Source organism: Hemicordylus capensis, chromosome 1 (genome assembly GCF_027244095.1).
Source record: "Hemicordylus capensis ecotype Gifberg chromosome 1, rHemCap1.1.pri, whole genome shotgun sequence".
In the NCBI taxonomy this organism is placed as follows: domain Eukaryota; kingdom Metazoa; phylum Chordata; class Lepidosauria; order Squamata; family Cordylidae; genus Hemicordylus; species Hemicordylus capensis.
In genome coordinates, this window is record NC_069657.1 from 356,439,013 (window position 1) to 356,460,860 (window position 21,848).

The 21,848-nt window shown below is 43.5% G+C and overlaps 1 protein-coding gene, 1 long non-coding RNA gene and 1 pseudogene across 6 annotated transcripts in view; 2 read left to right on the forward strand and 1 right to left on the reverse strand.

The window, feature by feature from the left end:
- PHACTR2 (phosphatase and actin regulator 2) overlaps positions 1-21,848 on the forward strand; it is a 152,130-nt gene that overhangs the window by 57,744 nt on the left and 72,538 nt on the right. The window contains exon 1 of one of the 5 annotated variants that reach the window (XM_053290458.1): positions 9,309-9,448. The exons of the other annotated variants lie outside the window; for them this stretch is intronic. Coding sequence (XP_053146433.1) covers positions 9,406-9,448 — 43 coding nt within the window. The 5' untranslated portion in view covers positions 9,309-9,405. Of the gene's footprint in view, positions 1-9,308; positions 9,449-21,848 lie in introns of those variants that run through there. 5 annotated transcript variants of the gene reach the window in all.
- Positions 7,413-9,192, reverse strand: LOC128342731 (uncharacterized). The gene is made up of 2 exons (XR_008315136.1): positions 8,927-9,192; positions 7,413-8,451 (listed from the first exon to the last, which is right to left on the reverse strand). It is a non-coding gene; the product is annotated as an uncharacterized LOC128342731 (long non-coding RNA).
- LOC128337272 (serine/threonine-protein kinase pim-1-like) lies at positions 14,661-19,500 on the forward strand (annotated as a pseudogene).

The window sequence follows — 21,848 nt, forward strand, 5'->3', positions numbered from 1 at the left end:
AAAACCATCTGTACTGAACACATATGAACAGATGAAGATGCCTTACACTGAGTCAGGACATTGTCCATCTGGTTAGTATTTCCACAATGATTGGCAGTGGCTCTGCTGGGTATCAGGCAGGAGACATTTCTTTCCCAGCCCTGCCTGGAGATGTAAAGTATCGAACCTGGGACCTCCTGGATCTAAAGCACATGCTCTGCCATGGAGTGATGATCCATTTCCTCTCCCAATTATGGCATCATAATTGGGAGGGGAAACAACTGTCGCACTCAAACACTTGCACAGCAGCAGTTCTTAATCTAGGTGAAGGGACCAAAAAACCCCCAACCTTCTTAAGTGTTTACAAGAACAAATATTTATAAGTCCATTGTTATGTTGACATTGTATCCTAATGGTGACACAGAATGATATAAAACAGAAACTTTGAAAATCACATTTGGCATTTATTCCTTAGTATACGGCAGCATGCTCCAGTTATTCTAAAAAGTTTTTATTTCAGGTCTGACAGGATTTTATTTTTTTTTAAATAGCCTGGAATTTGTCAGTTGGGTTACATAGAATATTCAACAGTTATGGTTTTATTTCCTGTTCTAACTTCAACAAATTGTTCTAGTAGGAACTAATCTGCCTACTTAAAGTTGATAGTTGGGGACAGGCACATGGACACTCACACACACACACACACACACACACACACACAATGCCAGGTGATCTCATAAACTTACTGGAAAGTAAGCTAAAAATGCACATTGCTTAACAAAGCAGAGCACATCAATTTCTATTGTGATTTATTGTAAACGTGCTCTTAGAAAGGAGGTGATATGGATATTAAAGATGTATGGGGGGGGGGAAATTCTGAAAATAACAGTTATTTGCTGGTGTGACACCTTGTAACAATTACTTTTACTGAAGCTAGCTGATAAAGCATGCCACTCTAGAGCTGCTGGCCTAAAAATGCTTCTTAATGATTTTGCTATATTGCCTGTTCTCCTTGTATGATTATTAAACTAATGACCAGAATTAAAAGGAGCAAAGAAGGGAAGGTCATGGACCTAACTAGTATTGCACATAAAGGAATTCCTATATTAAAACAGAAACAAACACATATTCTTGGAATACTAGAAAACGTGTTATTTCTTTTTTCAGTTCTAAGTTAATTCACTGACTAGGTCAAAAGAACTGGTGCATACTGTTTCCACTTGCAAATAATTCTGCCATATTCAGAAAAGCAAATAATGGCTCCATTTTCCCATCTAAATAAATTACTTAGAGAAAAATAGGGTTTTTAAAACTTATATAAATTTTGGTATGCCATTTTCATCATTTCTGAAGGCCTTACTTGCAAGTCCAAGTGCACTCTCTCAGAGTATTCTCTGTTTATTGTTACAGATGATGCTAAAGGATCATCATTGTCCTAGGCTGCTGTTTTCAATATTTCTGGAAACTGATCCTTGGCATTATGTAAAAACTGAATAATATGTAAAATTAATGACTAACATGTTCCACAGCATAACATGGGTAGTTCCAAGCTACCCACACTGCTAAAGGCTCCTAAGGAATTTCTGGCAGTGTGCAAATACTTAAGTCTTTGCCTGTGCTCCTGGAATGCTTCTTAGATCGTTTCCAGTCCAAGTAGTGATCCTGAAGTGCAGGAACACTATTTTAAGTACTTGCACTTGCCAGCAGTTCTTTAGGAGCTTGCAGCAATGCAGGTGGCTTGGAACCCTACATATTACACTTAGGAACATATCGGCCAGTTTCAGATTTTAATTTGCAGTTTTAATATATTCTCCATATTAATGAAGTTTGTAAAAATTACCACATGGCAAAAAAACCCTATACGTTTTGCAACACAAAATTATATCTGCATGGGGTCAACTTTGAACAACAAAGCTGAGTAAGGCTTTGGGAAGAATCTCCTAACTAAGAGCTGTTCTGTGGAAGAGTCTGCCTCATGCAGTGGTGGGCTCTCTCTTTCACTAGAGCTTTTCAAATAGAGCTTTGCAACAGCCATTTGTGAAGAATGCTGTAGCAGTTTCCTCTCTGAGCAGGGAGGAACTAGAAGACCTCTAAGGTCCCTTTGAATTCAGTGATTCTTTCAAATACATATCAGGAAGAAAGAAGAAAATAGCTTTAAAATCCACTCATTCTGGTTTTGGAACAATCAAGTGTGTGTGTCTGACAGCTCTTAGGATGCAAGAATCATATTTTGCCAGATGTAAGTATCAGACTTTGCCATTATGAAATTAGAACTAGGGTGTGCAGTTGTGCATGCATTCGATAAACTTGTTAACTGAAATGTATGGTGAGGCAGGGAGATCGTGTCTGTCCCGCCTGCTATGAATTTGCCATAATTTGTATGGTGCATATGTGTGTAGACTTGTAAAATCTAAGGGCTTAAAATGTGACAAATCATGGTACACTAGTCTACAAACAGGAAAATTATACAAGCATATATTATGTCCATCTTTTGCATATTTGCAATATTTTTAGGAAAATAATTGCAGGAAATGCATGGAGGACAGCATGAGGTAGGTGGGTGGCTCATGCAGTTCTGCTTCATTATATGTTTATTTTTTCCTAATATTCCAGATATGTGCTCAGCCCTAAAGACTTCAAACTTCGACTATTCGCCTTGCCCTTGCTTTCTTTCTCTGTGTCTAAAAATATGCAAAGGAAAAAGCAGGGTGTCCACAGGGAAGCTGATTATCCTTCTCTTCTGAAATTCTGAACTTACCAACATTTTTTCTCTGAATTTATGGAAATTAGGAAGCTCTAGTCCCCACACTAGTCATCAGGAGGCCTAGAGAGCTCTCTCAGACCATTCCTAGTGGAAAAAATGTAGCAGGTTCTGGCTTCCAAACCGGGATTGTCTGTAGTACTGTATTCTGGAAGAGGGCCACTCCTAGACCAACAGCTTACTGTTGATGGGTGCTGCATATCCTGCTCTGCAAACTTTACAAGATCTGGACATGCCACAAAAACAAAGATATATGTCTGATGTAACATAGGTTTGTAAAATAAAGTAAAACTGTGCTGTGGAGTTGGTGTTGACTCCTGGGGCCCACAGAGCCCCATGGTTGTCTTTGGTAGTATACAGGAGAGGTTTACTGTTGCCTCCTCCCTCACAGTATGAGATGATGCCAGTTTCAGCATCTTCCTGTATCACTGCTGCCCTATATAGGTGTTTCCCATAGTCTGGGAAACATACCAGCAGGATTTCGATGGTGTAGCTTATATACATTCTTAAGCTTAAGCATGATTTAATTTAGCTTCATTTTTCCCCTGATGGTAATGTGCTTGTTTGCAGTACTGATCAAACATGTTCATGTCTCTTCTCTCTGGCTTGGGTCCAGCCAAAGGGTTTTCCCTCCACTCCAGAGATAAAATACCCTAGTTCTTCCTCCCTTCCCAAGCAAAGACAGAAAGGGAGATGAGCACTACTGCCCAGTGATGACAGCCCCCATAGCCACACCCACCTACCCTGTCATATCCTTCACTTTGATAGATGCAATAATTGGGTTGGGGTGGAGGTTGGGGCCTGTTACAAGAAGTCAAAGTCATGTAGACTCTAGAAAATGTACTAGAATGAATGCCCGGGAATGCCCACTGAAATCCTCTGGTTCTTTCCAAATGGCCATAGGAATGCATGGAATTTCAATGCATATCATGGCCATTTGGAAGGAAGCAGTGAATTCCAGTGGGCATTCCCAGTCATTCACAATAGGATGTCCTGACACTAGTCCACTGTAGGACTTGCATGCTGACAGTCCCAGATTCAATCCCTGGCAGCAGCTTCAGACAGGTAGGGCTGGGAAAGACCCCTGCCTGAAACCATGGAGAACTGCTGCCAGTTACCGAACCAAATGGACGAATGATCTGCCTCAGTGGAAGGCAGCTTCCTAAGACAGGAAGAATGGTTAAAAAAAAGGTTGGAATAGCAAGAGTAGCACATTATTTCTATGTAGAGAGCCAAGGGCTTTGTGTCCCTGCTGAGACCCTGAAGGGGGAGGGAATACCGGGACTGTGCCTGCCCATCCCTGCAAGATAAAGATGTGCACAGAACCGGTTTGGTGCTCCTTTTCTGGAGCACCGAACCGGTCAGATCAGCTGGCGGTTGAGCCAGTTCAAAGGGCAGGGGGGCCACTTTAAGGGACAGGGAAGGTTCTTCCTACCTGTTCCTCCCTGCCCCATTGCTTCCCCCCTCTGGTGCTTAAACTGCATTGGCGCGGGACTGCAGCACCCTACTTTGCAACACCATTCAGTGTCACCCAGCATCGCCATTTTATCTCCCGTTTAGAGGCTAGCCCAATCAGTAGGTATTTGCTAGGAATGGCAAAACAAAAAGGGTGGTGGTGGTGATTGTGTTCAATAAATACAGAATATCTTTCTGATCTTCTAAATATGGCCATTATAGTTACCTGGTGCTGAAAGTCACTCTGTGCATGCTCAGAGTTTACATTTATTTTACTGAACTATGTTATTTCAGCCAAATTCTGGTTGGTGAGCCCTGACTCAAATTAACCCTTTTCATTCCTGAACCCCCATCTGGTTTTTGTATTTCAAAAGTAGGGTTCTTAGAGCATACTTTCCTAGGAGTAAGCTGGACTGAAATTAACAGGACTTAATTTTAAGTAGACATGCCTAGATTCATACTCAAAATTAGCTTTTCTGGTCCAGTATGCCTAAATGTAATAATAATTTGAGAACTTTATTATGAGTATTGTACTTTATCATTTTATCATGAAGTTCTTTATTAATAACTTATAAAAAGTTATTCTATATCTTTGGAGGTGTGCCTTGACAAACAGCTATATAGAAAGGTTTTTAATAAAGAAGGCATGGTTCTTAATTGATCTATTAATTAATTTTTCTGCTGCTCTCGCAAGACTAAAAAAGACTGCAAACTGGGCCAAATGATATGCCCTCTCCTGCAAACTTCAATTTTCCCCTTTTTAATTGCATACAAGATGTGGAAGGAGTTCTGTACATCATGAAAGTTCAAATATACATTTTGAACTTCTCATCCTGATACATTTCACTCTCCTTGTACCATTTTGCTGTTCTTCAAACATATAATCTTGCAAAAAATTATAATGTTCTATTTTTGTATTAGCTGCAGATGTTTACCATTTAACCACCCTTTTCTACATACAGTTGGAATAGCTACAGAATAGTCAAGTCTAAATTACTGTACTCGTTCTGAACGGTAACAGTGTAGGGATGTTATACTGTATTTTGTTAGATATGGTCCCTGAAGTGCGGTGTGGCACTTGGCTTAGGTTCAATTCAGACGACAGGTCCAGTTCATGTGATAGGATGTGCACTAGTATTTCTAGTGTGTGCAGAGGGGATGTTTAGAAGAACCACCCCCTCATCCACATTAGGAAACAGTATTGGGAGTGGGGAAGGACGCATGTATTCATGGTGCATGCACATATTTATCAGATGTGAGCAGCTGATGAATGAAGTATTGCTGAAGCTGCCTTAGCTAGTCAGAAGAGGGAGAAGTCACTCTGCTTATGTACAGAGGCACTTTCCAGGCTGCAAAGTCCCAAGTAACACTAATGTGGCTAGTGATTTGCTAGATATTATCCTGAAGTGGGATAGGAATGCCTGCAAATGGAAATTAATTTTAAATAATACTAGCTTTATCTGTGCAGAGCATCTAGCAATAGCAATAGCACTTACATTTATATACCGCTCTATAGCCGAAGCTCTCTAAGCGGTTTACAATGATTTAGCATATTGCCCCCCAACATTCTGGGTACTCATTTTACCGACCTCGGAAGGATGGAAGGCTGAGTCAACCTTGAGCCCCTGGTCAGGATCGAACTTGTAACCTTCTGGTTACAGGGCAGCAGTTTTACCACTGCACCACCAGGGGCTCTGGTGCTTTGCTTCCTGTCCTCAAACTTTCACGCAGTCTGAAGGCTTTCTTTTTTCTCCTCTCTCTTCCTTTTCTCTCCTTTCTCATTTTCTCCTCTCCTCTCTTCCCTCCCTAGTTTTTATTATTCTTCCTCTCTCTTCCTCTCCCTTCTTTTTTCCTCTCTTCCCCTCCCTTCTTTCCTCTCTCTCTCCTCCCCTCTCTCTCCTCCTCCCTTCTTTTCTCTATCTCCTCCCCTCTCTCTTCCGCTCCCTTCTTTCTCTCTCTCCCCCTCTTTCATCCCTCTTTCTCTCTCACATAAGGGTTCTGTGTTTCCAAAGAGACAACTCTCACCTCCGTTGCTCTCAGCAGTCATGGACACTCACGTCTTCCACTTCTGATCCCAGAAGCAAAGTGGCTGCGGGGGTCACCTCACAAGCCCCTCAGCTGGCCTCACTGCCACCCGTTCCCGCAACCGATCTAGCTTTCAAGGCAGAGAAAGAGCCACGGAACATCCCCACCCAATCCAGTGTATTTCCTGGGATCCCACATAGGCTGCTACTCATCTGAAGTTGCCGCAGGTGTGTGGGAGGAGGTCAGGGTAGCCAACACTTCACCCCAGAGCCAGTGTACATGAGAGAGAGACAGAAAGTGGTTGGTGTGGTGGCATTCTTGCACTCCACTGCTCTACTCCAGCCCCATTATTTGCAGCAGGGTACATTTTCATTGGTCGTGGCTGCGATGGTGCAGGCACCAATTGGTTTAGCACTGGGAGGGCGAGGCTTGCCACGTACCGCCTGTACCTTATAGATAGAGTGGAATACTTAACAAGGGCCCACCATAGTGTTCAGTGGAGCTATGGTTTTGCAGAATGAAGGTCAGCTTTTTACAGAAGTACAACAACTTTATTTGCTGCATGATCCCCACTGCACATTAAGGTCATCTGAGGAGGTCTGTCTCCAGGGACATCTGGTGGTGACTTATCGGCGGCGGGCCTTCTCTGTAGCTGCTTGCTGGGCTGTGGAATGCGGTCCCGGAAGAAATCCGTAATTTGAGTTCATTGTTGGCCTTCAAGAGAGCCCTTAAAACCTATCTGTTTGGCCTGGCCTTCCAGGGTTTTTAAACTGTTTTAAATGTTTTGTTTTAAAATTTTTGTATTGATATTAAAATGACCAATTTACTGGTTTTGTTTTTGTTACTGTGCACCGCCCAGAGCCTTTTGGATGTGATGGTATATAAATGTAATTAATAAATAACTTTATGTACAATATTTGACAATCAAATTTATTTTAAAGAACTCTTTAAATATGTAGCCTATAGCTAGTTAAATTTGTTTCTGAAGTACTGTTGTGCACTTTAAAAACAATTTGAAAGGACAGAAACATTTGCTTTCATAAACTCTTAATATAAGGAAAACATTTGTATTTCCTCTCTGAATTGGTAAACAGTTTGTAATGGAAACTATGAAATTATGCTTCATTTTTTTCACTGGGCACCTTATTGGTTGTTCATAGGAAATGAAGCCTCAGGGAGCGGGGGAACCATATAAGATTACAGAAATATAATTTTGGGCACTAGATTTTAAAGGTACAATTTCCAATTTGAAATTCCAATCAGATTTTTCTAGCGAGGGCATGGAACATAAAAACAGCTTACAGAATTAACTTCTGATATTGCCTACACAACATTTATAGTACATTGCCACAGTTTGTGTAAGATTTGTTTTCTGAGCAGTGCAATCAGTTCTATACACAAAGAAGTGCTACAAATCTTTCTAGGAAGAAACTGGTACCTCGTTCCTTTAACCCTAATGCTGGAATATATTGTGTTTGAGCCCCATCTCCATCAGAACATTGACCACTTTTGAAAATTATAGTTATATCCTGCTCTTTCAGTACATATACTCTTATAGTGGCAGTGTCAAATACTGGCTGACATCCAGACCAACCTCTTCCTAAACTCCAGGCTGTGTGAGGAGGGAGAGGCAATTTTTAGCTGCTTCTCCTTCCCTCTGCAGTTTCCTATGCTGCCTGTAACTATATCCCTAAGGGCCACAGAAGTAGTTTAGAGAGCCACAGGTGGCTAAAGAGTGATGAGGAGATCAAGCAAGATCTCCCTCATGCAGAAAACCCTGGCGCACACATTGGCAGAGGGTTAGTCCTAATGTTGGCCATTAAGCATAATTGAAGAACAAAACTCCAATAAAACATATAGCACTAAATACAGAGAACAATAACACAGCCTCTGTGTCAGACTAAAAGCAATCATATAGGGAAGCTGAATACAAGCCTTTAGATAATATTTTAAAAGACCTGGGAAATAACAGGATCTTTGCATAGTGCTAGGAAAACATGAGAGTCGATTCCTGGTGAGCTTTCCTAGGAGAGTGTTTCATATCCTCAAAAGGCGTCTCCACAGTCGTCGTTTGTCCACCTTCAGAAGAGGTATGGCGCGTCCGCATTGAAGAGAGCAGGAACATCAAAGTATTTGCAGGGTGCAGTTTACAGGTTCAGGTTGGATTCTAACCATACTTAGCTGGAAGCACAGTCCGCATCCAATATCTCTTCTGCTGATTATTTATTTTCCTTTGGGCAAAATACATGGAAACAATACAAATAATTATTTACCCCTCTCTGTAGCTTTCAGTCTTCACATGAAGCAGTTCGCTTGCCCTTTAGTTGTCTGTCAGGCAACTAAAAAACAGATATGTTTACCTCTTCAGGGAAAGACTTGGCAAGCTGTGCATTTAAAAATAGAACTGGCCTTTTTGTCAAGTGTCTTCAGATGTTTCTGATTAACATACATTCATAAAAACAGTGCATAATCTAAGCAATATAAATGAAAACGTCCATAAAAATATGAAAAATCAACAGCTAATGGTGTGTGTGTGTGTGTGTGTGTGTGTGTGTGTGTGTGTGTGTGTGTGTGTGTTTGAGAGACAACAAATCTCACTCTGCTGTAACTAGCACCCAAATAAAAGCGGGGGGGGGGCTTTGAGTTTGGGAAACTAAATAGGGATAAGCACCTTAAAGAAAACAAGACCTCGTTAAACTTAAATACCATGACTAAGTACTTGATTCTTTCTTATTCAAGCCCCTAGAGGATCATTTAACACCGAGTTCTTTGTGTGGGGGCTGAGAGTCGCTTAGGACTACAAACTGCTACTGTTGCGTGGTGCTGATCTCTGCGAGCGAGTTTGGTGTGGCTGTACCAGCTCGGGACTCCCTCCCCGTGACCTTTGCCCCGGGTAATCTGCATAGAGGCACGCCAGGCAGGCAGGCAGGCAGGCATTCGGCAAAGCAGGAACACAGTCTGAGCTGGGCTGCAGCGGCAGCAGCAGAAAGAGGGCTCCGGGGCTTGCAAGTCGCGCGCAAAAGGAGGCAGAAGTTGTGAGGAGGCGGCGGCGAAGAATACCACCTCGAGTGCCAGGAGAAGGGGAAATGAACCCTCGGAAGCTTCTGTGGGAGAGGAAACCCGATCCGAGGAGGACCAAGAGAGCCGCCTGATTGTTGGAGCCCGGCCCTTTTCCAGGACAAGAGATGGGCCAGACTTCAGTCTCCACGCTCGCGGAGCACTCAAGTGGTGAGTAGAGCTGGGAATCTTCAGGGAGGCAGCCCTCTGGGTGGACGGACGGCTCTCCCCACACCCACCCTCATCTCCAACAAGTGTGTGTGTGTGTGTGTGTGAGTGTGGCTCGTAGTTCTCAAATCATTCACCACTCCTTCCAAAACAAAGTCTTGTTTTCAGATTCCTGTCTATAATAAAGGAACCGGCTCCACGATTAATATTGGCTTCTTTGTCAAAGGAAAAGTAAGATGCCTCTGGGGTTCTAGCAAGAGTTGGTCTTAAAGGAGCAGCTCTTTCTTCCTTCGCTGCTCCTCCCCTCGGAAGGGATGGCTTGCTGCTGCTTTAGCTTCCCTTTCTGTCATTTTGTATTCCTCTCTAAAGTCTGGGGAGACGCGCTAGAGCGCGAAGGGACGCAAATCGGTCTTGAGCAAGGGACACCTTTTGGTATTTTAAAATCAAGAACTCTTTGGGTAGTAAGAAGACGGCGTGCTTTTGTTGCTGAGATTGGAAGCACGTAGAGCGCAGAGCAGTCTACGCCCAACTTCTCCTTTTACAAGCTCTCCTTACGACAAGCGTGGTTTCCTCTCGTGTTTTGTATTGTTGGGGTAGGCTTAGTGAATTCACATTTGCTCTGGCACATTCTCTCCTTCTCCCTTCTCTTCCACAGTACAAAACTATCCAGGCATATTGTAGCTGTGTAACTCTTCTCCCCCCATTCCCATCTACAAGAACTTTTTGTTTTTGAAATGTGATTGTGAGATGGGGTGGGGTGGAGGGTGTCCCAAGGATAATCATGCAGCGCATTTTTAAAAAATCTTCCTCCCTGGCCTCTGAACAGATATAAAAAGATTGGAGTGTGAATGATAGGAATTGTTAGTGCCTTTTACACAAGATTTAGGAGTTCCTTAAGTACTATGCAGTGCAAGTTGACTTTTTTGAAGTGTTTACTTTGCAGATTGTATGATTTAAATTACTATTCAATAAGATATCTGGAACTGTACACATACTTTCATGTTGTCCATTAATTTTAACACATTGGCTAACACCTACTGTAATAAAAGAGAAATGCACACAGAATCTAAATTAATACCAGAATAGTATGAAACATCCACAAAAAAACATACTTCTCCTTTTTCAAAAGAATAAAAGCACATCAGTTATGTTTCTTCTGTAAGTTCATCTTATCACATTTTATCGGGTATAAATGCAACCATAATTGAGATAACTCTATGATTCAGAGCAGCTGGACTCTACATGGCAGAAACCATTACTATAGCTGCACTGTTTGTTTCTGCAGTGAATGCTGCAAGTATGGATGACAGCTTGTGTTTTAAAACACTTGTGTACATGTACTTGGTATTTCACATCTCTGTTGCCAGGAGATATGCAAGCTGTCCATGCCTTGATTCCAGTTCAGAGAAGATGGAGATGTGTGACAAGAGAGATGGACAAACAGGAAGAATAAGGTGCTTGTTCTTCCTGTTTGCTGCTCTGTGTCATTATCATGTCAGAAACAGCTCTTGTTGATGACACTTTGTGTAATGTGCGTATTGGACTAACTCTGTATGTCGGTTGGGGACCTTTATTTTTCTCCTCCTAACAGTAGATCCCTGAGCCACATGGCAAGCTGCATTTAGAATGTGGGAAGAGTTTGCCATATGGCATGGCTTCAAGGTGTTGAGGGGTGCTTTTAAAGGAGTGGGGGAAAAGATATAGTGCTACTGGATATGCCCAGTGGAGAATTCTGTTCTGACCATAGAAGCCTAGATACTGTAAATATTGTCTTCCTTCTCTGGCAGTATTGTGGTGCTATGCTTCATTGGTCATTGTACAGTGCAATTTTAGGTTCTTTATAAATATCTACTGTTTTTAGTGGCAGCTAATGGGAACACTGACTGTTGTTGTTGTTGTTGTTGTTGTTATTGTTATTATTATTACATTTATATCCCGCTCTTCCTCCAAGGAGCCCAGAGCGGTGTACTACATACTTGAGTTTCTCTTTCACAACAACCCTGTGAAGTAGGTTAGGCTGAGAGAGACGTGACTGGCCCAGAGTCACCCAGCTAGTTTTCATGGCTGAATGGGGATTTGAACTCGGGTCTCCCCAGTCCTAGTCCAGCACTCTAACGACTACACCACGCTGGCTCACGCTGTTCCCTTTGCACTGTCTGAATAGGGATGAGCAAAGCTGTGGGAACCAGATCACCATACCCAGAGGAAGATATCTCCTCTCATTTGCACACCCTGATCCAGTTTGTTTTCATGTTCACTTTCCCTGAAGGAAGGCAGAAGTGAACAGGCACACACAGCATAGTACTCTATGGAAAGTTCCTCTCCTGCCTTCAGCCTGACTAGGATTCTCAGAAATCCAGCCTGTCTAGATTTCTTCCAGGAAAGCTGGGAGGAAAAGGAAAAACTGGAATATGCTGGTGAGCTGACACTTCTTCCTCTTATGTTAATTCTATCTCTGGTTCAAAGGAGCGAGGGACGGAGAGAAGGAGCTGGCACTGGGGACCAAGGAGCTCCTCAGAAGATTGTTAGTCCACTGGGCTACCAACTTTGCCTTTGTTGTAGGCAGTTTCCTCCTAAAACATGACAGACTTGTAAACATTAGAAACAATTATGTTTCCTTTTCCAAAGGTTGAGCTTGCTAAGTCGGCACAGCTGATTTTGAACAAAAGTGAGTTCAGGAGTAGAAAATTCGCTGTAGAGCTCCTTACAAGAACTTGTCTTTTTTGCAAGTTCATTAATGAAACTCTGCTAGTATGAACTACTAAACAGCTTGGACCTAAGGGCCTACAAGAAATCCTTGGTAGCCTACCTTTTTATCCCCCTTCTCAGCAACCTAAGCAAGGTTTTACATTTTATAACATAAAACAGACCTTAAATCCTTTTGTTCATCCTTAAAACATGGTAGTATAAATACTTTATATATATTTTGCTTTTAGCACAAATGTATTCCAATGATACAGATTTTAATATCCAACCTACTTTTCTTTTCTTTTGTCACAGGTAAACTGGTTTATAAAGCAGGCCTTAGATTATTCAAGATTGAGTAGAGAAGCATAAATGTCTCTGTTACAGATTTTCAGATATTTGGCAGGTATATGGAAGATGAAGGGTGTTCAAAACATATGTAACTAGGCGAGCCTGCACAGAGCATCTGCGTACTCTTTGGGGCTGGCAGTTACCCCACCTTCTGCCCCAGTCTCTGCTTCCTGACCATGGCTGGCCTGTGCCAGGCTCAGACGCCTCTCCTCCCTGCTTCCACTTCTGCCCCCACTTTCTTTTCCCCCTCCCGGGTCTTGCCTCCGCCACCGGGCCGGGCCCGCCACTGCCTCTGGACTCCACGACCGGGCCGGGCCCACCACCACCACCTCTGGAGCCCGCTGCCACTTCTGGCCGCCGGGCCCACCACCACGGCAACCAATCCTCGATGAGTGCGCCTCAGCCAATCAGGCGCCTCTGTTGCCCAGCCAATGAGCTGGGCACCAGGACGCACATTCCAAGGCACACCCAGGAGAATTAAATATATAGATGTACTATTGTAGCCCTTTAAAAAAATTAAATTTATGGTGAGATGCATATTTCTCCATGTATGAGGCCTTAGAGTTAATCCTGATAGCTTTTGAGAGAGACTGGGGAAAGACTTCTGCCTGAAATCTGTGTGGTTCAGATGGGCCATTGGGCTACTCTTCACAGACCTCTCTCTGGCAGCCGCTCTAAAAAAGGGTTCTTATGATTTATTGCTGTTTGTCTATCAGGTGTGTGTCGAACATTTTATCTAAATAAGGTTATTTAGCTGTGAGTTTATGGATGGCAGCATATGAGGCCTACTTCAAAAACTTATCTGAATTTGGCATTCTAGCTAGCAAAAACGTTCATGCTTTTAACAGTTGCTAGAGTTTAGATGGCTGAAGGAAGCCTTGATCTTTTTCCCTTGGGGGCTACAAATTCTTTTTTAGGATGCAAGTATAAATAGTGCATTCAGATATTTGGAGACAGCCAAGCAAAAGCATATATGTGAATGAACAAACAACTTGCCTGGTGTCCTGGTCCTTCTTCCACAGATGCCAGTGGCTGTGCAATGTGATCTCCTGTGGGGATCCTTGTATGTCTATGCAGAACCACAAGTATCAGTCATGTGGGTGTAGATCTGCACCACTAACAAATTGGATTCTAAACGGGTTTAAAAAAAAAATTAACCACATACAGCTTACACATACAGGAAGACTTTAAAAAGTTCAGATAATATACAAATCTCTGTGGCAGAGCCAAAGGTCCAGCAATTCATTCAGCCTCCAAATCTGGTGTTTTTAGCCACTTCCTTTCCCGTGCACTGATCATCAGAGAAGTTGCATGATCTCTTCCATATACATACCTATATGATTTGTGGCCATCCAAGTAAGGATCCTGAGGGACCGCCTGCTCCCAAGGGTTGTTGCCCACTTGACGAGGTCATCTGAGGGGGCTCTGCTCTGGGTGCCGACAATGAGGGAGGCTCGGTTGTCGTGCACACGGGACATGGCCTTCTCTGTTGCTGCCCCCAGACTCTGGAATGCTCTCCCGGTGGCTATTCACTCCTCGGTCTCCATCACAGCTTTTAGAAAGAGTGTAAAATCTTGGCTTTTGCCCAGGCATTTATTTGATTCGCTGCTGCTGCTCTTTTTACTCCGTATTGCTTTTATGCTTTTGTTTTAAATTTTTAATCAGATTTGTTTAATATTTTTCACTTAATATTTTAATTGTGTCTTTTTTACCATCTTGTTTTTAAATATTGCTGTAAACTACCTTGGGATTGTTTTAATGAAAGGCAGTATATAAATTTAACAATAAATAAAATAAATAAATAAGGCAAACTGAAAGTACTAGGGTGCTATATTCTCAATTAAGGTGAGTTGTGACTACATCCAGGAGTAGGGTGTTCTTAGTGATTGCATCTTTTGTTGCTGACATTGGCTTCTTAGAGAAGTTCATTATGCTCACGTTTTACTTCGTTTCAAAGATTACAGGAGGAGAGCTGGTCTTTTGGTAGCAAGCATGAATTGTCCCCTTTGCTAAATAGGGTCTGTCTTGGTTTGCATTTGAATGGGAGACTACATGTAGCACTGTAAGATATTCCCCTTAGTGGTTGGGGTCACTCTGGAAGAGCATTTGCATGCTCAATGCATCCCCAAGATAGAGCTGAGAGAAACTTCTTCCTGAAACCTTGGAGAAGCCATTGCCAGTCTGTGTAGACAATACTGAACTAGAACTTTCAGAATGGGGAGAGCTGCCTGGTGGTACAAGGGTACCCATGGAGATCTTGCTGCTGAAAAAGGTCAGCTCAGGTTTTTGCGGGGTGATCCAGCTCCTGGATTGGTTTAAGAGGCCAGACAGTTTCATCTTGGTTTTGGAATGGCCAGATCCTGTGCAGGATCTCTTTGACTTCATCACAGAGCTAGGTGCTCTGCCTGAGGATTTGGCCTGCAGCTTTTTTCGTCAAGTTTTAGAGGCAGTTCGACATTGTCACAGCTGTGGAGTCCTGCACCAGGATATCAAGGATGAGAATATTCTGATTGACCTGAGCAGTGGAGAACTCAAACTTATAGACTTTCGATCTGGAGCACTGCTCAAGGACACAGTGTACACGTGTATATAGTCCTCCAGAATGGATCTGCTTTCACAGGTAACATGGCAGATCTGCTGCTGTCTGATCACTTGGGAGAGGAGAGCTGGTCTTGTGGTAGCAAGCATGACTTGTCCTCTTAGCTAAGCAGGGTCCACCCTGGTTGCACATGAAAGGGAGACTAGAAGTGTGAGCACTGGAAGATATTCCCCTCAGGGGATGGAGCCGCTCTGGGAAGAGCAGAAGGTTCCAAGTTCCCTCTCTGGCTTCTCCAAGATAGGGCTGAGAGAGATTCCTGCCTGCAACCTTGGAGAAGCCGCTGCCAGTCTGTGAAGACAATACTGAGCTAGATAGACCAATGGTCTGACTCGGTATATGGCAGCTTTCTATGCAGATGGACTGATGGTCTGACTTTGCTGACTGAGCAAAGCCCTGGGGTGTCCCCAATGCCCCGGGGTGTCCCCAATGCATTTCTACGATTGGAAGTAGGCTGGATTCGGGTGGAGTCAAGTGTTTGGCTAGTAATATTTGAATATTGGCTGAAGCTGATTTTTCAGCCAGTAGGACTAGCACCCCTAGTGTTAGTGATACATACAAGTCTAGGTGGAAATATTATGTGGAGAAGGGGTTGAGTTACTATGGCTTCTCCAGTGATGCTTTGGTTGTCTTGGGCTATGGGAGAGCAAGATCATGTCTGAGCCAACGCATTATGGATATGGAGAAACAGATGGACAGAAGCCAGATAGGAGCTGACACCTATTTAGGTAATCAAACATCTCTATCTGGCCCAGCAAGATACTTAATAAAATATTAGTACCTAGTTTCCGGAGTGCTCTGACGCTGGCCCGGTGTAATGCCTTAGAAACGGCTGTCCGGGAGGGGAGATACTGCAAGATCCCCTATAAGGAGCGTGTCTGCCCTTGTGGTTCTGGGGAAGTGGAATCAACGTCCCATGTTATCTTGAACTGTCAGTTTTATCGAACTTTGCGGGAGAGAGATATAAGTCCTTTTTTAACAGCATACCCCAGTTATTCTGAACAGTTCTATCTGGAATTACTTTTGACAGACCGTTGGGATGTAATACCTTACAACGTGGCGAAGTATTGTTTTTTGGCTAATAAGACTAGGATAAGAAATGTTGAGAAGCGAGATGTGGGGTTGGATTGATTTAAATTTTAGATTATTACAATGCATGGAGCCCTCTGTTTTATGTAATGGATGAACTTGGGTGTTATGGTTCTGTTTTATGTTTCAACAGTTTATTATTTTATTTGACCAAGTTCGTTTTTATGTAAAGCTAACTTTTATGTAAAGCCTTTGTAATTTGTGTTTTGCTGGTCGAATGACCGTAACAATAAAGGTTTGATTTGACTGAGCAAAGAGGCACCCTTTAAAAAATTGTGACTCTTTTTTTTGTAGTGGGAGTGCAGCTGGCCCTATCTATCCCCAGCACAGCCTCTGGTGGCTGTTGCTGGTGTTTACCTTATGTTTCTTTTTAGATTGTGAGCCCTATGAGGACAGGGAACCATTTTATGTATTTATATCTATGTAAACCGCTTTGGGAACTTTTATTGAAAAGCTGTATATAAATGTTCATTGTCTTCATATTGGATTCCGTTTGTTTGTTTTTACATTTATATCCCACTCTTCCTCCGAGAAGCTCAGAGCAGTGTACATGGTTATTTTTATCTTTACAACAACCCTGTGAGGTAGGTTAGGCTGAGAGATAAATGACTAGGCCAGAGTCACCCAGTGAGTTTCATGGTGGAATGGGGATTTGAACTCAGGTCTTTCTGGTCCTAGTCCAGCACTCTAACCACTACGCTATGCTGGCTTCCTATGTTCCTATTGTTAAGTCATGACTCTTGGCAGTTTTTTGTGACTGTATGCTATCTTGCATTTTTAAGATAATTATTTCAAACTAGTTAACTGTAAGACTTGAAATTATATTTTTTATGACTTGGTAACCTGCTTTCAGAGTCTCTGGTATAAAGTGAGATATTAGCGCCTTTCAGTTATTAAACAAGTTGTTCTAGTAAGAACTAATCAGCCTACTTTCCTTTCACTGTCTCTACATCGGGACTAAATTTGGTGCAAATTGAGGTCCACAAGTTAGATCTCTTGTGCCTCAAATGTTCATGTGTCCACCATCTTGGACTGGAGTGGATGTCATCATTATGAACTGCATTCCTGTGTGTCACTCACTACAGCTGTTCCAAATTTGGTTCAAATCAGTTATAGTCCTCAAGTTAGTGCACTTGCACCTCAAAAGTTTATGCACCCGCCATCTTGGATCAGGGTGGGTGACATCATCACAAACTACACCACTGAGGTGTCCCTACAACTGTACCCGATTTGGTTCATATTGAACCAGGTGTTGCAAAGTTGATAGTGGGGGCACACACGGACACACACAAACAGAATGCTGGGTGATCTCATAAGCCTACAGGAAAATAGGCTAAAAAAAAGATGATGGTGTACATGAATACAGCATCTATAGCACATCTGGATTGAAAGTCCTGCCTCCAGCTCATCTCCCCTGGCCCACCGTGTGTTACTCTGAAGTGGAAAACGCTTTACATATGATGGCAGACCTCTTAATGATTGGCAAGCTGGGGTGCCCCATCACAGAAACACTCTTTGGCATTTTGGCTTTTCAGACAAACATTGTAACTGTGAAGAGTGTGCAAGGGGTGAATTTCTGTGCTATGGGCAGGATGTCAGGATGCTGTACTCATCACAGAGTCCCTTTTTTGTCTGAACAGGGCTATTGACTTATGAATAAATTGAACCAATCTAATTGATTTTGTAACATTCACTTCTCAGTCTTTTCTAATGTTAAGGGAAATTGGGTACACTAGATATTCTGTATCGCAATGTCCTTGATATATCATTATACTTAATTCTCTTAGCTAGCCACCAGCCATGCGTGGGGATGTGACAAGGCGATGCGTGCCGGCGAGGGAGGCACCTAATTGGCTGGATGCCAGCTGGCTGATGTTCACTGGACTGAAAACTAATGGCAGCGAGGAGAGGCAGGAGGCAGAGGGCCTGGCCGTGTTGGGGAGGCAGAGGCAGTGGGCCCAGCCACAGCGGGGAGGCGGAAGCGGCGGTCCCAGCAGCGGCAGGGAGGCGATGGCAGTGGCTGGCAATGGCTGCTGTGAGGAGGCGGAGCAGAGGAGGCGGAGGCGGCGGCGGGCCCAGGCGAGGCGGTGGCTGGCAGCTGCAATGAGGAGGCGGGCGTCAGGAGACGGTGGCAGAAACCGTGGGGGGGGGAAGCGGCCTGGGGGAATGGGAGAGGAGAAGCAGGCGGGCGGGCATTGGGACCAGAGACTGGGGCAGAAGCTGGGGGGAGGGCTTGGGGGGAAGGGGGTGGGGCTGAATGTGCAATGCCTGTTGGAGGCTGGGGTGGAAGGGAAACGGGCAGTGGGGCTTCCCTGCCTGGGAGGAGGAACACTGGCGGCGGGGCCCTTTTTGACTGCTCGCTTGGAGATGCTCCGTGCAGGTGGTGGTGGGGAGGGAGGAGAGGAATGGAAGTGGGGGAGGACAAGAGAGACCGGGGCAGGAGGGAGGTTGAGGGGGGAATTGCCGGTCCCAAAGAGCGCACAGATGCTTTGTGTGGGGTTGGCTAGTAGATATATAAAATCCCCTCTTGTGTGTTTCACATTTACCAACATCCAAAGCATCTTTGTGGTAATCAGAAATTCACAAAGTGAATTGGATTCCTTGATACTAGTAACCAAGTGGTAATCAAGCCTTTTTCTTCATCGGGGTGTTTTCTTGCATTAGGAAAATGGAGCTAAAAAATCTGTTTCCTCTCTCCTGTAGCCAAAAACCTATTAGACCATAGGACCCTGCTATTTGTTGCGTTTGGCAGTCAATGAAGGCATTATCTTAGGTCAAACATTAGTTTTTCAGCCAGTTCACTCTTGGATCTCCTGGGGTTAGGGACTTCCTGTTTATGAACATAGCAAAGGCATTTTTCCTATGTATACACAGAGGAAGTTGGTCTTGTGCTGACCAGGCAACCATGTCACCAGCTGCAAAGGTATTCTTTGTTTTTGTAAAACAGTTCTATTATTTGCAGCAACTAGTAAATATCTGTAGGCGTTGTTTAAGTTAAAAGTCATTACTGATAAAATAATTAATGTGTCCCAGTAGATAAAGGCTTGGATTACCTGGTTTCAGATCCTTGATCATAGCCTGAGGGTTATGTATTTGGTTGTGTGTACGTTCTTGAGAGCTGCACCTGGAACCGAATATCTGTGAAAACGTACATGTGTCTACATTCCACAACTCCCTTCACAAGTTGTGCATCTTCTCTCTGAGAAAACATGTGTTGTATTCAAATGTTTGCACTTGCATGTCTTTATTTTAGTGTGGATGTAACTTTGAAAGTCCACTTGAAAAAACGGTCCCAGAGATGTTAGGGAACCTGCTAACTGAGGGTGCTAACTGATTCCTCTGCTAACTGAGCAACGAAGCATGGTGATTTTCTTTATTGAGCAGGGAGAAAGCAACTGGCTCTATCCAACCCCAGCATTCCTCCAGGATGGTTGCTGGTCTCTATACTATGTTTATTTTTATATTGTGAGCCCTTTGGAACAGGGATAGATGTTATTTTTTATTTCCCTATCTATGTAAATCGCTTGGAGACTTTTGTTGAAAAGCGGTATATAAATATTCATCGTAGTAGTAGTTGGAGCACAGCAGAAGTTTGCAGTGCACTTCTGTGTTCCATGATTTTGGGAGTATTGAATGTGGTTTTTTGAGTTGTGCCGATCTGGTGTGAGATGCAGGTGTTGTCAAACTGCTGAAGAGCAGTGATGGCAACAGCATCAATTCCAACATATATGTGAGTGGTAAGTTGGACAGAAAATAAGAGGGAGGAATTAGTCAATTGTTAAAAGGAAGTAGAAAAGAAGTGTCGAAGTTAAAATCTTCTCCAAAATCTTGGAGGTTATTTAAAAGCATTATACGATTAATATGTATATACCACTTTTCAACAAAAGGTCCCCAAAGTGGTTTACATAGATAGATATAAATAGATAAACAAAAAATGGCTCCCTGTCCCCCGAAGGCCTCACAGTCTAAAAAAGAAACATAAGATAGACGTCACCAGCCATAGCCACTGGAGGGATGCCGTGCTGGGATTGGATAGGGCCAGTTGCTCTCTCCCAGCTCAATAAAGAGAATCGCCATACCTCTTGAGTGGTCAGCATGGTGTTGCTGACCACTCAAGATGGTGTCTACACATGCTCGGATGCCATTTCTGTGCCAAGATTGCCCAAGGGCTCCTTGGAGGAGTCCTCAGCCCCACATGCCTTTAATCCTGACAGTGCTATGCTGGGGTGGCAGATGGACCAAAGAAGGGCAGTTAAGACCTGCCTTCCTCCTTTTTAAAGCTGCCTCTCCCCCCCCCCCACCGATGTGCACAAAACACTTTGTGCACACCCTAATGCCATCTGGCTGAGAGCATATGTGGCAGCTGCTAAAAGGCAGCTGAGGACAAGACGACCTTCATGCCCTTACCAGTGGCAACAGAAGTGCACGTAGCAGCATGCAGGTCCACAAGGTGCCTGGGTGCTGCTGGTTATCCAAGAGCTGTTCGCCTGCATGGTGCTGCCCAGCCTCCACCGAGTGATGCCTGCCAATATTGGTGTGGGGTCCATGTTCCTTTTAGTTGCCATTCAGTGGCTCCCTCTTTGTACACTTTGAGTTCCCAACTGATCCTGAGCTAAGTCCTTCATTGTGCTTGCTTCTGCATTTCCATACACAGAAAGATGCTTCAGCTGTGAAAAACAATACCCAGAGTTTAGTTTCCTTGTATCAATACCTCCACCACAAACTTCTAAGTGTTTGGCTGTATTGTGACCAACTGCAACCAAAATATTATGAGAGAGAATTCCTACAGCATAAAACTTCTGTTTCATTTGTGGAATTTGGCTCTCTCTTGCTTGTGTTAACTTGCAATTCTGATGTTATCTGTCTGACGATATTTAAGGAGAATCAGCACTTCTGAAACACTGTCTTTCCCCCAGTTATAAATAAACTTCACAAGGAGTTCAAGTCCAGTAAACAATGGTTATAGTGCCAACAAATATTATCGGAGTTTAGCCAGTAAAAGAGGTTTCAACTGCCCTGTGCCTTTTGACTATTACTGGGTTTACCATACAACCTAGGTGGGTTCCTCCCTAGGTGGGAACCACCCTATGTGGGGTCTTCCATTTTCCCCTCTGCTTTATACCACTGGGGCAACATCAGCCTCCTGCTCCTGATTCAGTTCAGAGACATTTATGTGGCACTGGCTGTGTAGGAATAGGGTAGGGCTACTGACAGCTTGGGTGGGAACAACACCAAAGGTAGCACCCATGGAATCCCAGCTGCCACTTCTCAACAGCAAAGAATTGAGGGAAGGGGATCTGCTGAAAAGAAGGGGCACTGTGGCAGGCAGAAGGAGGTGCTTAACTCTTTTTGCCTGCCACTGCTTTCCCCACAGCCAGGGTTTTCTACGTATGTTTGTTACATCCAGTAGCTCACTCTAAAAATAAGAGATGTGTTGGGGTTTGGCTGGTTCTCTTTTCCAGAGCTTCCAGCTTGCTTTCCCATGGGGGGGGGATGCAATGAATATACACAGATAGAAACCTTATGTACTAAAATCAAACGTGGTTTAGTTTCAAATGACTTCTTTAGAGGAAAAGAGGTGGAGGCAATCTTTTAGAATCACATGCCAGTTTTCAAGTTATAGGACACCCACATTCAGAAACAACAAAATCTGTTCATCTAAGGGAAACAAGCAACAGTGCC